The 13,905-nt window shown below is 41.1% G+C and overlaps 2 protein-coding genes across 3 annotated transcripts in view; both read right to left on the reverse strand.

Annotated features, from left to right (window-relative positions):
* Positions 1-704: 704 nt before the first annotated feature.
* csf1ra (colony stimulating factor 1 receptor, a) lies at positions 705-10,142 on the reverse strand. 2 transcript variants are annotated; one of them, XM_010794706.1, is made up of 22 exons: positions 9,991-10,142; positions 9,582-9,702; positions 7,964-8,242; positions 7,551-7,838; positions 7,307-7,443; positions 7,053-7,218; positions 6,761-6,962; positions 6,159-6,274; positions 5,893-6,004; positions 5,596-5,795; positions 5,311-5,402; positions 5,036-5,162; positions 4,825-4,929; positions 4,571-4,681; positions 4,251-4,413; positions 4,071-4,153; positions 3,828-3,931; positions 3,439-3,561; positions 3,230-3,341; positions 3,046-3,145; positions 1,942-2,053; positions 705-1,614 (listed from the first exon to the last, which is right to left on the reverse strand). In XM_010794706.1, exons 2-22 carry the CDS (start codon positions 9,631-9,633, stop codon positions 1,468-1,470), a joined length of 2,931 nt encoding a protein of 976 aa, XP_010793008.1. In that variant the 5' UTR covers positions 9,634-9,702; positions 9,991-10,142; the 3' UTR covers positions 705-1,467. The 2 variants fall into 2 exon arrangements, with proteins under 2 accessions (XP_010793008.1, XP_010793007.1); XM_010794705.1 differs by having other exon boundaries at positions 7,964-8,245.
* A 522-nt stretch (positions 10,143-10,664) lies between these two features.
* Positions 10,665-13,905, reverse strand: part of pdgfrb (platelet-derived growth factor receptor, beta polypeptide) — a 35,966-nt gene continuing 32,725 nt past the window's right edge. The window contains exons 22-23 of the mRNA XM_010794707.1: positions 13,270-13,556; positions 10,665-12,070 (exon numbers count right to left, since the gene is read on the reverse strand). Coding sequence (XP_010793009.1) covers positions 11,923-12,070; positions 13,270-13,556 — 435 coding nt within the window. The 3' untranslated portion in view covers positions 10,665-11,922. The remainder of the gene's footprint in view (positions 12,071-13,269; positions 13,557-13,905) is intronic.

The raw sequence follows: 13,905 nt of genomic DNA on the forward strand, positions 1-13,905 counted from the left end.
CTATTTGGCAAGCAACCGGTCACAGTTGCCCTGTTTCTCATGTCTTATAAAACCTTATTAATGATTTATAAAGTGTTCACAACCTAATTAATAAATGAATTAAAAACTATTCGTAAACCCTTTATAAGGGTAGTCTTATTGTAAAGTGGTACCGAAATATCTACTCTACAACATTCCAGCAAAAATATAGATAATTCTTGATTTACTTAATGAGATTTATACATTATTAGACACCTCACTCGTGTTTCATTCAGATGCAAGCACAATTGAAATGCCTGAAGACACACGCATTTGCAGTCTGTATCTCACATAGCTTATAGGTTATCCTATAATCTTCTACGTTAATCTAATATCTTCAAACAGTTGGCAGTGAAGGCTGTCCGCTACATCCAGACATCGGAGAGGATAAGTTGTGCCTCACAAAAAACAAAAAATACTTTCACATTGTCAAACATGAAACATTGTTCACCTGATCCAGAACGGATTTCCCTGCTCCTAAATCACACTTAACAATGCCTAATTCATTAGATAGAGGTGGGTGAATCACATGTTGCCACCAACTGACAGCTGCTGTAAGTATGTAACAAGAAATACAGCTGTGACCAAACCACGGCGAGCAAAACAACATGGCCATTCTTTGGCTTCTCCACAGTTGATTTAGCACGTTAAAAACAGGGATAAACACTCGCACTGTTTAGATGTTCTTTTGAGGTGATTGTAGAATAAAACGTGTCTACAGCATATAAAGATGAGCAGCTGTTGTTGTGGATCTAACGTGACCGCTGAGTTTCTTCCTCTGAAAAACCATACATGCAATAACATAGTAAAAAGGAAGGGAACCTGACTGATACCTCCACAAAAACCAGGCATAAGGCAGTAATACAAAAATACACAGTGTACAATATATAATAGGAACACTCTCTGAGGAAAGTGACCAGGGGCGTAGGACTGGGGAAAATAGGGAACTGAGTATACAAGGCCCTCATGTGAGGAAGGCCAACACAAAATATGAGAATGAATAGCTGTGGTTGTGCTAGGGGCCCTTAAGGACTGTAAGGGTCCTTCCTTTTGTGCTACGTCCCTAGAAAGGACTAACAGATATCCTTTTGATAACAGATTATACCTCAAATACATATCAGAAGTAGGAATGAAGAGTCTGTGGTGGATCTTTGGATAATTGTGCAGTTAGTTGACATGTTTCCTCCTTTCATTTCTTCAGTCAGTGTTAGACATGGCAATTTGTAGTCATGGTTTGCAAAGAAGCAAGTCACATGATTGCTGCTGCTGCTGCTGCTTGCCTGTCTGGCGAACAGCACAACAGGCAAAAAATAGCTATGACTCTCTGCGACTGTCCGGTGGTTAGAACAAGCCGTGGTACCCTGGCATCAGGCTTCAGCTGATCCCACTTCCCTGATGCTTGCCAATGAGTTTTTTTATTTTCTTTTCGTATCGATTGGCGGTTAGCTTTCAACAAAACTGATAGTTGTTGGTCTTCATCAGAGGCTGCTCCTCTTCCTCGTGGTCACAAGACCGGTCAGAGGGCCCGTCGCACGACTTGGGCTCGTCACACACTTCACCCTCTGTGACTTGCTGTGGCACATTCTGGTAGATTAGCTGTGGAGAAGCAGCATTAGGACGGTGATACCAAGAAAGACTGATCTCAGCTTCATAATATTTTGGTGTGATAATAGGAAAAAATAGCTTTCAGACAACATGAACATGTGCGTGTCGCCCTTGGGAACAGCACCCAAATAAGATGTTATCACAAAGGATCTAATTATTTGAATTGGTTTCACAGCTTAGCTTAATCTCAGAGAGAATTGAATTTAAAAATGAGAGTTTCCTGAGGACACTTTGTCTGGGGCGCCACATGATTTGTTCTATTGATAGTTTTGGTAAAGCAGGTTTTGAGTCTCTGAAATGTGCTTCACACCAACTCACCTGTTCCCGCTCAGACTGCTCCCCGAGTAGTCTCTCTATCATCTGACTGATCTTGCTAAATGTGGGACGATCTGTCGGCTCCACATTCCAGCACATCTTCATGATTATATAGCTGGACAAAAAGTGAACGGTATTACAAAACTGATTTATTTTAGAGAAGTTTCCAGGACAAAAAAACATTTAAGCTATACATTTTAAGGGGGTTATATTTTTAACTGAACACTCGAGTTTTCTCAAATGTTGTGGTGTAAAATCAGGAAGCTGTATAAAGTAAAAAAAAAGAGAGGCTTATGGAGGTGGTGATGCAGTTTGATAAGAGAGACTCCTTCATAAGAACCTCTTCCCCTCCAGTCTCAGTACGCTGCCGTGAAATAGCAGTTACATGGCTTCCTAGCTTTGAGATCATGTGGCTAACAGGCAGCACTGAGGCCTGACAAACAGCAGAACAACAGATGAGCAGGCTCTGACTCAGATTCAGTCCTCTCTGTTTCCACGCTTGTTCCATGGTGGTGTGACAGCCGCGCCAAAACAGCACACACAGATGTTAGGGTCCTCTGAGATACAGGGAAAAACACTCTTCTTATTTCTCATTTCACTTATTAAGTTTGGAGTGTTTAAGGGATATTAGATAACCGGAAGCAGAAAAATAATCTGGAATAATGAAACTTCATAAGGTTTCTTTATGTGTCAGTTAGTTCAGATGCTAGATACACTGGCAGAGAAATAAGGGATCTTTGTTCTGTTGTGATGAACATTTGGCGAGCACACTGTTTGAATTGTACAACGTCGACTTCGAATCAATGATCTTTCACAAATCACTCATGGTTAAAACTTCTCAACTTATATTTAAATAGTTGCCTCTGTTTCTCAGAGTCTAACAATCTGAAACAACTGGTAACATTTATCCAGCTTATAAAAAGGCTACTATGAACATTGACTCAATGCTAAAAACCCTGCTGATAGTCACTTGATATTCCAGTAAAACTCAACTGATAATCAGGTGACATCAACATTGACTGGACAAAGTAAAGTGAGCATGGAAAAATGAGCTGTGACCCATTTCTGTATAAAGCAGACTTTTTGATGCTGAAGTGGGAAGCTTACATCTCAGCTGGGGCAAAGTTTGGTTGGCACATCTGGTAGCCACGCCTCACCATCTTGTAGAACCTGGAGTCAACAGCCACTCTGGGGTAGGGGCTCTTGCCTAGTAAAATATAATATACAGTTTAGCAAGCAAATAATAAAAAACATGTGTGAAAATGTAGGGTATATATGTGTGTGTTCGGACCTAATGAGAAGATCTCCCACAGGAGGATGCCGTAGGACCAGACATCACTCTGGATGGTGTAGACACAGTCAAAGATGCTCTCTGGAGCCATCCACTTCACTGGCAGACGGGCCTACACACACACGATATAAAGAGGACAAAACGTTTTATTTTATTTTCATGTAGTCTTCAAATTGGTAAATGTGAAGTAGCTCTACTCGAGGGCTTACATTGCCTTTCACCACATAGTTGGAGTCATTCATGATGTCACGGGCCAGGCCAAAGTCACAAATCTTAGCCTCTCTGCGGTCGGTCAAGAGGACATTCCTGGCAGCCACGTCTCTGTGAATACACTGCACTCACACAGACACACACACACACACACACACACACACACACACACACACACACACACACACACACACACACACACACACACACACACACACACACACACACACACACACACACACACACACACACACACACACACACACACATTTTTTACATGGGAATTTGTTTGCTATTTTCGGAAATGCAGAGGGGATTTTGTTTGTTGTTGGGGTATTTTAGGAAGTTTTAGATGTGCGACTTCAATTTCAGTAATTAACTCACTCACGTTTTGGGCAGCTAGAAAGTCAAGGCCCTGAGCCACTTGATAGGAAAACCTCAGCAAGTCGTCAATGTCCAGGGGCCAGTCAGCAGCCTCCTCAGACACATAGTCTTGGAAGGAACCAAACATTAATAATATTAGTAAGACCCAGGGTCAGGAAGTAGGGCTAATGCTTTTTATTAATATTGTGCTGCACAATAAAAGTGTTTGTGTCCATTCAAACTGGGATTTGCGGATGAAGCTTTTTACCTGGAGATGATTCGATACTCGGCATCGTGGTTGGCCTCATCTCTAAGTAACTGCTCGAAGAAGCACTGGAGATACCACTGTCACTGTTGGATGAAGAATAAAAGAGAACAAAGACGGAGATGTCAGAGATAGAATGCTTTTCATAAATCCTGATAAGACAGCAGAAGTCCTGTGATGTACCTTCTGATGAACTGTTTGTCACTGCAGACGTTCTTGTAGTCATTAGAGTCGTCCGTAGTGTCAGGAACACTCATTACAAAGTTCTCAAACTTCTCTGCCTTCTGGCGAAGGAAGTTCAGGAGGTCGCCGAGGCTGCAGTACTCCGTGATCACAAGCACCGGTCCTGATGAGGAGGAGACACGCCATGTTATGAGCCTTTCGACAAAGGAAACGTGGTTGCATGCTAATTACATTTTCCAGGAACTGAACGACAAACATGTTATTGCAGCATTCTTTTTTTATCGGACATAATGCAGAACAAATTCAGGAAGTGGTCTGACCTCCGTAGGTGCAGGCTCCCAGTAGGTTGACGATGTTCTTGTGGTGTCCCAGGTGGCTCAAGATCTTCAGTTCAGACATCAGAGCTTCCCTCTCATCTGAGTGGGCGCTGGCTGCAGAACCACAATACACATTGTCATCATATCTTCAAAATAATTTAGGCAACATTTTCTCTTGGCCATTTTCAAATTGGCCGGTCAATCTGACAGCATATGTAGATAAAGATCACTGTTAAATAATCTTGACATTGACCAACCTTTTAACATTTTCACAGCTACACGCAACTCATTCTCTTCCATTCCCAGGCCGTAGGCTGTGGCCTCAACAACCTTTCCAAAAGCTCCTGCACCCAGGATCTTCCCTGGTTGAACAGAAAATAGAAGAAGAAAGCATTTTGAGTTATCCAAATTTAAATGTCAGATTATTTTTCTGATTCTATTGTTTTTATTGTTATTTTCTTTGCATACCTAACTTCAGCTTGTCTCTTGGGAACTCCCACTTCTCATTGTAGGGCAGCTGGGTGGGGTCAATGAAGGTGTAGTTGTTTCCATCTCTTGCCTCAATGATCTGCCAACGGATCTCATACCTGGGTTTCTGAAGAGGAAAAAAGGAGCCAATAGTAAACCACAACAACATCAAACATCACACAAGAAGATAGCCTTCGTCCTGGGGCAATATTTCAACCGTCCAAACCACACTTTACAACTTAGACTTGTTGAAGCATCTTAGTGCATAACCTTACCTGCTTATATTTGTATAATAGGAAAACAAGAAGCACAAGGAGGATGGCCAGAATTCCTGCTGATCCAGTTAAGGTGGAACTGAATAGTTTGTCTGTGAACCAGAGAAAAATCACTATTTTAGTTATATGGACTGTGTGTCATACAAGCAGATTTGTGCAGTTTTATAACCACCATAAAGGGATCTGCTGACCATGAGAAAGCAATACATTCGATTTAGTTCAAGCACCATGTGACGGCACAATAGCAATTCAAAAAGTACATCAATCAAATAACACGACACTCACCAGAAACCTCCATGGCAAAAGTGTCGCTGCTGATGCCAACAAGATTGAAAGCTACACACTCGACCGTCATCCTGCGGGTGGACCGGCCCACGGTGAGGACGCTCTCCACCTCCACGGCCCCGAACTCCTCCCTCTGGACCTCCACTGTGGGGGCCTGGAGGGGGATTACCAGCTGCAGCCCTGAGGTGTTTTCATTGCACCTGCCTCATCGCGAAACATATACAGTCAGACAAATGTCTTACCCCTTTAAAGTATCATTTAAAGTACATTCCATGATCCCGGTGCAGTGAAACTTACGTAGGCCTTATCCCGAAACACTGGTACCAGATGATTTTGGGAGCAGGATAGCCAAATGAGGTGCAAGTGAGGGTGGTTATGTTTTCCCATCTAACCACAGCAACAGGTCTCTCTGCCAGTGAGGAGAAATGTAATGTTAAGAAAGACCAACAGAAAAGTATCATTCAGAGTTTAATGAGACTTGTATTTTCATTTTACATGATAATTTAATCGTGCCAAAAAACTGTGAATGGGTTTACTGATTTTGTTTTTACTATGTCACTTACGATACATCTGGACTTGGAATTTGATGGATGCATTGGCCAAGTCACTCTGGGCATACAATATGTATTGCCCTTGCTCCTGAGCATTCATTCTCTTCAGCTGCAGAGTAGCATGGTATCTTAAAACACAAATATTTTTTAGCTGAGAAAAAGAGGAACATGAAATGACTCATTTTGCAGTTTGAACACATTCAGACATGTCGTAGAGTAAATCAACAAGGAAAACGAGAACACTGTTCTTCCCTTTAGCATGACCTGAGAAAAATGTAAAGACCTTGAAGTACAAATGATTATTTTCTGCATTTGCAAAGAATGACATTTTTTAGGGTTCGGTCTATTTGTATTTGTGTTCGTCAGCAGGATTACAGAAAACCTACAGGCTATCTATGAATCTTGGTTGAAGGGTGTAAAATGGGCCACGGAAAAAACAAAGATGGCTTGGATACACACATTCATTTTCTGTGCTGACATCTTGAAGTAATAACATTGAGTATTATCAGAGTTTTAAATCCCGGAACCCTAGGTAAAAAACTCACATATTGAGATTATTATTGTATTATTATCATTTATACTATTTATCTCCCATTTCACCAGCACGGTTGTACCTGTTGTTGTATCTGATGAGCTTCTGCTCCTGTGTGGAGGTGTTGGGGGATGTTGGGGTGAGCCATCGATGCTCCGTAATGTGAGGGTACGCTTCGATGAACACAGTGAGCTCCAGATCTTCGCCCTCGTTCACTTCCAGTGAAAGACCCTGGTGGGCCAGTTTAGGGGAGAGCTGGGGCAACAGCCTGATGTAGGCTTTGTCTGTTGAGCAGAAACATAACCATTTGTTTTTAGAGGCTGATGATTCCCGTCTATAAGACAAAAGAGGGAATGGTTGTTTGTGTTCCTTACCTACGACCAGCAGGTATGTGGCTGAACTGTTCACCCCTGCTTCATTAGTGCCAGTGCACGTAATATTTCCGGTGTCTGCCAGGTCCACAGCAGTAATGGTCAGGATGCTCTCTATGTCCAGGCGGTTTTCTCCATTGGAGCGAACGTTCTCCTCTATGGTGGGTTTCTAAAGGCAAAATATGGGATATAAAAGCCAAGTTACAAATACTATCTCTACAGCAATCAAGGACACTCCCAACATGTCAAATACTGACCGACTTGGTGGTGTATTTCCACGTGACGTTGTAGTTGAAGTTCGGGTTGTGTGTTGTGCAGCGAATCTTGAGTTTCTCCCCAACAATGCGCACATATTCATCCGTCTCCAAGACAACATATGGAGGGCAACGAAGCTCTGGAGTAAGAGAAATTATGAAAAATTATCAAACTTGGTGAACGTGTCACTTCAAATGAATCTATGGCAGCTTTGGGTGACCATCCCTACAAATCAAGTGGCCTCACTCTGAATGACGTTGATAGAAAAGGCCTTGGAGGTCTTCTCCACGCCGTTGACCCTGGCTGTGCAGACATAGTCAGCATTGTAGCTGGGATGGAGCCGGTGGATGAGGATACCACGGTGCCGGTAAACTGTAAAGTTCATCCCCGGTGGCACGGAGGTGCCGTTGTCCATGCGGAGGCCCAGGTCTGTGGCGGCGGGGTCTGTCAGCAGGCAGGGCAGCAGGTAGTCCTCCCCCTCCTTCCTCACCACCTGCACAGACGTGCTGCTGGTCCAGAACACACGGTTTGGGTCTGGTATAGAAAGTGTTGTAAAGAATGAATTAGATCAAAGAGCAGTTGAGTGATGTTTGATTTACACAGAGAAGATCTAGTGAACAATCACAGAAATGATTCACTTCTTATTTATTCAAGCTTACCTTTTACATACACGTGCACTGAGGAGGTGAGTTGCTGTGACCCAGTGGTGTAAACACATTTGTAGGTTCCGGTGAATTCTGCAGTGGGACGTTCCACCTTCAATGTGCGGAAGTTCCCATTGCCTTTGGAAATGTAGCGTCTGTGTTTTGGTAACCGCGTTTGCCAGGTTACAGGCCGGTCCCCCTCACACCTCAGATCCAGAGGGCTCCCGAATCGGACCACCACCTCAGAGCCTGCCACCACCTTGGAGTTCCACTTGATCACTGGACGCCTCCATTCTGCTGAAAAGGAACAAAATATGAATACATGAAGGCCTTTATTGACTATTTGCAGGTTGTGTAAACATAGTGTGTGAACAAATGAATCAATATTAACTTTGTTGTTGAAGTTAAGCTTTTTCTTTTTTTTCCTTGTTGAAAATCCAATACTTTGTTTCTGTTTTGGTCTTTAAAAAAACAACAGCTGAGGACCCAGAGCTGTCTCGCCTGCTCCATGATTCAGATCTATTTTGGAAGCCCCCTTCTGAATTAAGGAAACAGGCAGAAGACTGGGAGCCGAATAAAATCCCTCCCTCTCACTTCTGCTTTTTTCCATCTCAACAATTGTGTTAATAGAATTGTAAATAAGTAAAGCCTTATATATGTATATATATATATATATATAAGGCTTTACTTATTTATACAAAAATCAGAATATATATTCAGATTTTTTATGACTTTGTATAGGATTTATTAGTTTGAGGATATTCTTTCGGGTTTGCTAACTTTTGTGAAAACACAGGAAAGACTGACATCTTTCCTGTCAACCTGAAGCTTTCTCATTTAGAGTTCAGTCACTTTCGGTAAAGGTTATCAAAGTGTCAGCAAGAGGTTTGGACAGTGTGTTTTGAAGCTTAAAGCAGAACCAAGATTTCATGTTCAGCATTTTTCTATTCAGTAAACAAGGTACTGTTGAGAACTAGGAATGAAACAAATCAGCATTTTAGTTCTGAACCTCCTGATAGTCAGTGTAAACATTTGTCTTTCCCTAAAAGTCCTTGTTCCATCGTCTCAATGGACCATTCATCCAACCTCAAAACGAACCCAATAGCACCTCACAGTAATGCACCAGAAAGCAAAACAAATTCCTTCAGCCATAATTAAACCCAACAACAGATGCTTTTATGTACTCACATTTAAAAACATGAAATTGAAATTTGATGCTTGGCGGGTGATGTTCATATGTGTCATATTCAGAGCCAAACCAAAATGGGGAAAACAAAGTGTGTGTTTTGCAGATGGAAAAGCAGACTGTTTCTCAGCTCCTCTGGACTGACCATGAGTTTATGCCTTGAAATGTATGATGAAATCATTAGAGCGTAATACACGAGATGTAATGTTTGTATTTTCATAAATCATTTGTCAGTTGATGCAGAGAAATATGTCTATTAGAGAATATATATATTATTAAAATGGGATTTATTTAAAACTTTAACACAAAGCTTTTTTCAGACATTGCTACATATTGTCAGATTTTACATCTTTAAATCAATATGAAAGTGACCAAGAAAAACACTGTATGTGTCTGTTTTATGGTGATCCTCTTCCCATTGCATTGTTTAAATCTTTAGGGCCTTACCTGAAGCAGCAGATGCCACAATCCCGAGCAGCAGAGCGAGGTAGGACCGCATCCTGGATCAACTCCAAACCTGCAGCTTGAACGTTGATTTTTGCCCTCGACAAAACCTTCTTCTTTTGTTCTGTAGCGTTGGAGAAAGAAAAAACCCTCTAAAGTTTTGCTATCACTCATGCCCCTCATGAACTTCTCTATTCTGACTGGTCAGAGCAGCTCTGCACGTAAACATCAAGAATTATTTAATTTACTGCAATGTGTGTCTTCTAAAAGTGTACATTCAAATCAGGAACTTATGATGTATTAGTATGAAATACTTTGAGGAAGTGTTTCATACTTACAGTAAATAAGGGAATATCACTTCACTTTAAAATACAGCTGATGTATTATGCATTATTTATTTATTTGTACTCACCTGTCAATGTCTTTAGTCTCAAAGAGGGGTATAATCACTTCCCCGGGTTTGATGTTACCATCCAGAGCGGACACACGAGTCCCTTCTTCTTCCCTCTCTGTCTGTCTCTGACCTTCTTCTTCTCCCTTCTGCTTGTTTACAGTCTCTTCACTACTGACGCCACACAGCAAACAAGAAATCTCTGAGACAGCAAGTGGTGGAGGGTGGAGGGAACTGTGTGTGTGTGTGTGTGTGTGTGTGTGTGTGTGTGTGTGTGTGTGTGTGTGTGTGTGTGTGTGTGTGTGTGTGCGTGTGCGTGTGCGTGTGCGTGTGCGTGTGCGTGTGCGTGTGGGGAGGCGGATCAGCTCATCAAGCTCAACTAATTAATGAGCCAGTTCCAACTTGCCACAGAAAGGCTTGATACTCCCGAGACATCCGTTGAGGTGAGACTAATCAGTTCAGGCTTTTCATGTTTAGAATCATGGGAGAGGGACCTAAAGTTACAGGGCTTCTGACCTACAGTAGGTGTCAGAGAAAGACTATAGACTGTAGAGGGAGGAAAGTCCATATTAAGATGAATAAAAGTCATTGTTCATGTTTAGAGGGAAACAATAGATGTCAACTGAGTAGGACATTCAGTGAGAGCAACCGAATTCATAGAATGGTCACACAAAAAACTCACACTTCTGCTGCAATTATGATAATACACATTTATTGTCACATTTACAACATACAATGGCACATATAAAAAATACATTTGTAAAGAGCTTTGGTACCGTAGCTTGTGATACAGTGATCTTGTGCATTTTACTTTGCTACAGAGAATGATAATGTGTGGTGTTTAATAGTGGAAATGGTGTGAGGGAATGCTATACAACAGAAGACTCAAAGCATCATTTAACATGTACACAAACAGCAACAGTACAATAACTCTATATATCAACAATAGCTGCAAGATAAAGATCTTTAAAAGTTTATACAAAGGCACTCATGCATGCCGTCTTGTGCTAAGGCAGTGATACGCTGTATTACGAGTTTGAGAAAGACACCTGTGGTCACAGAAACTGATTTACTGTAACAGCCACATGATTCTCAGTTGGACTATTCCCCTTTTTTGTGTCGAGAACATTTACTGTATAACTTCCTTATGAAAATCCCAATTTGTTTCTTAATAAAGTGCAAATCTGGCACAAAACTATGAATTAAAAGTATAAAATTCACAAAAACTCATAAACATTTCATATAAATCAAAAAAAAAAAACTAAAAAAACATCACTATGGAATATGTAAATAAAAAGAAATTATTTCTCACAGTAAAACAGTGCATGTAGATTCTGTCTGTATTTCATGTCCTGGAAATAACATTTTATAAAAATATTATAATACAGTGAACACAGCTACTGATCGTACTTCAGGAAGAAATGTAACATAAAGTTCAAATTAAATGACTTAATGATAATAATTATCACTTAAATGTGAACTACACATCTTCTTGTTTGAACAGTATTTCTGTACATTTGTTTATGGTTTGTTTATATTGTTGTGCTAATCATTTTGTGTTATTCAGTGGTTGTGAACAGTTAAGGGTGAGGCCTTAAAAGACACATATGGCTAAGTATTTTTTAACTAAAAAGTCTTTACTGACTGTAAACTGAGAAGAGTGTGAGGAGAGTACCTTATCTATTATCCCAATCTCCCGTGAAATGCCTGGAAGATAACATCCTGATCATTATTGGTAGCCTTTTAAGTTACAGAGGTATTAAGTTTGATACAAAACTCAAAAAAGGGTAAAACTTCTCTAGTGTTTAGAGGAAATCATGGTGGCAATACAGAGAATGTCTCTCAGTCTAAATTTGCTACATTCTAGTTGAATCAGGTTCCCTTTTTTAAGGCAGGATTACAAATTAAATTTCCCAGAAAAGGGGTTATTTTTCTCGGGGTTCATAGACATGGCTACAAGAAGCTGTCTTCTACCTCGGGCGTCCCGGAGCAGCCCAGCAGAGCGTCTCTCTCGCTGGTGTCCTCCGGCCGGTCCTCTTCTGGGAGAGTGTCAGCCGTGTCCTGCGACATGGAGTCAGTCTCCTCCTCCAGAGCCAGAGAGCTGAGGGGGGGTAGACAAAACACACACTTACTTTGTGCAGTTTTATACAAGAAATAGAAACACACACCCCATACACAGTGTTCATTAATGTCTGTGTGTGACCGTGGCAAGTTCCTTCAAGACCCATTTCAAATAAAAAACAACATTCTGAAAAAAGTATATAATTTGGCAGACTAGAAAAGACATAACTGGATTTGGACGGAATGCATCCAACACATTATTTTCAATGTTGCTAAAAAATACATAGACAGTTATTTTGTTAATCAACAAATTATTTGTCAATCTACTAACTAATCAACTATTTCAGCTTTTCATAACTTTACCGTTATTAAGCCTGTTGAAACATCTTGTTATTGATTTGCCTATGTACTGAATATTTCTTATTATCCACAGCATGCGTGAGAGCGATCATGTGTTTGGTTGTGTCTGTATCTGTCCGTCTGTCCGCAGCTAATCTCGCATAATACATGAGCCATGAGCCTAACGTTGAACCGGAGCATGTACCGGTTCATTCCATACCTGATATGTTATATAACCTCTAAAGTTAGGCAAAACAAGAGATGAATAAATCTCTGATTTTGTTATATTTGCCACAACCTTGACTAATAGAGTCAATTATAGGTAAACTTTTCAATATGTTTGAGGGGAGAGGGAGTCACACCTGGCAGAGATCTACTCTCTACTGAGTTTACTTTTATTTTAAGATGCTGCCTGCTGTGTCCACAACATCGTTATTGACATGAGTCTGTGGTCCTGGACCGACACCGCTTGGGGTCAAATACCTCAATTGCTAACCACAATGTTAAAGGTTCAGTGTATAGCCCAAATGTAAGCAGAAGAATCACCCCACTGCCAACATTTAAAACACAGGGATGGAATCTGCTATCACTCCTGAACTGATTTACTGCTTTAAACAAACAGACTAATACTTTACAGTCCATGTTCATTATTAAAAACACAAACTGTAAACATATCTGGATTTGTAAAAGTCAAATATTTACTTAGGCTTTAGAGCCAACTGTGCTTGGCTGCATGTTTATATCTGCCTCCATAATGCAGCTATTGTCTCAGCTCAACATCTGGATGAGTGGGTGTGTGGTGGAAAAGAGAACTGCTCTTGTAAAACAAATATATCCTCATCTTTATTCTCCCCAGCATTTGGCTCACATCTGCAGCATCTTTTTTCAGCAGCTCTGTACCTTGCAGGGCTTTCTGATGTGACATCAGTGAAAACGTCGTCGGGCTTGGGGTCTGGGATGGGGATGATGTATTCGTTGTATGCAGTTACGACTTCCTGTGTGTCTGCCTCTTCTCTGAATTCTCCGGGGCTCGGGCTCTGGGTGTAGGGGTCCGGGGGGACGTAGTGCGGGGGTGGGGACCCGAAAGCTGGGTTGGCGATCGGAAAGGGTGAGGAGAGCCTGGGTTTGGTGCGGGTGACTGCTGGATGGTCACTCTTCATGAAGATGTCATTGACTTGGTTGTATTTCTGTTGCCAGGGGACAAATGTTTGGTTAGAAATGAAGAATCAATCCATCATCAACAGTGTGAGGTTGCAGAGTGCATCTTCAGGACATTGAGCACTAAAGAGCAGAGGTGAGAAGTAACAAATTAGATTTACTCAAGCACTGTACTTAAGTACAATTTTGAGATACCTGTACTTTACTTGAGTATTTCCATTTTATGCTACTTTGTACTTCTACCCCACTACAATTCAGAGGCAAATCATGTACTTTTACTCCACTACATGTATTTAATACCTTGAGTTACTTTACAGATGTGGGATTAATGATGATCATAAATCCACTTAAATAGACTTTAGTTCACCTGAGTAATTC

Source organism: Notothenia coriiceps, unplaced genomic scaffold (genome assembly GCF_000735185.1).
Source record: "Notothenia coriiceps isolate Sejong01 unplaced genomic scaffold, NC01 NC01_scaffold00037246, whole genome shotgun sequence".
In the NCBI taxonomy this organism is placed as follows: Eukaryota; Metazoa; Chordata; class Actinopteri; order Perciformes; family Nototheniidae; genus Notothenia; species Notothenia coriiceps.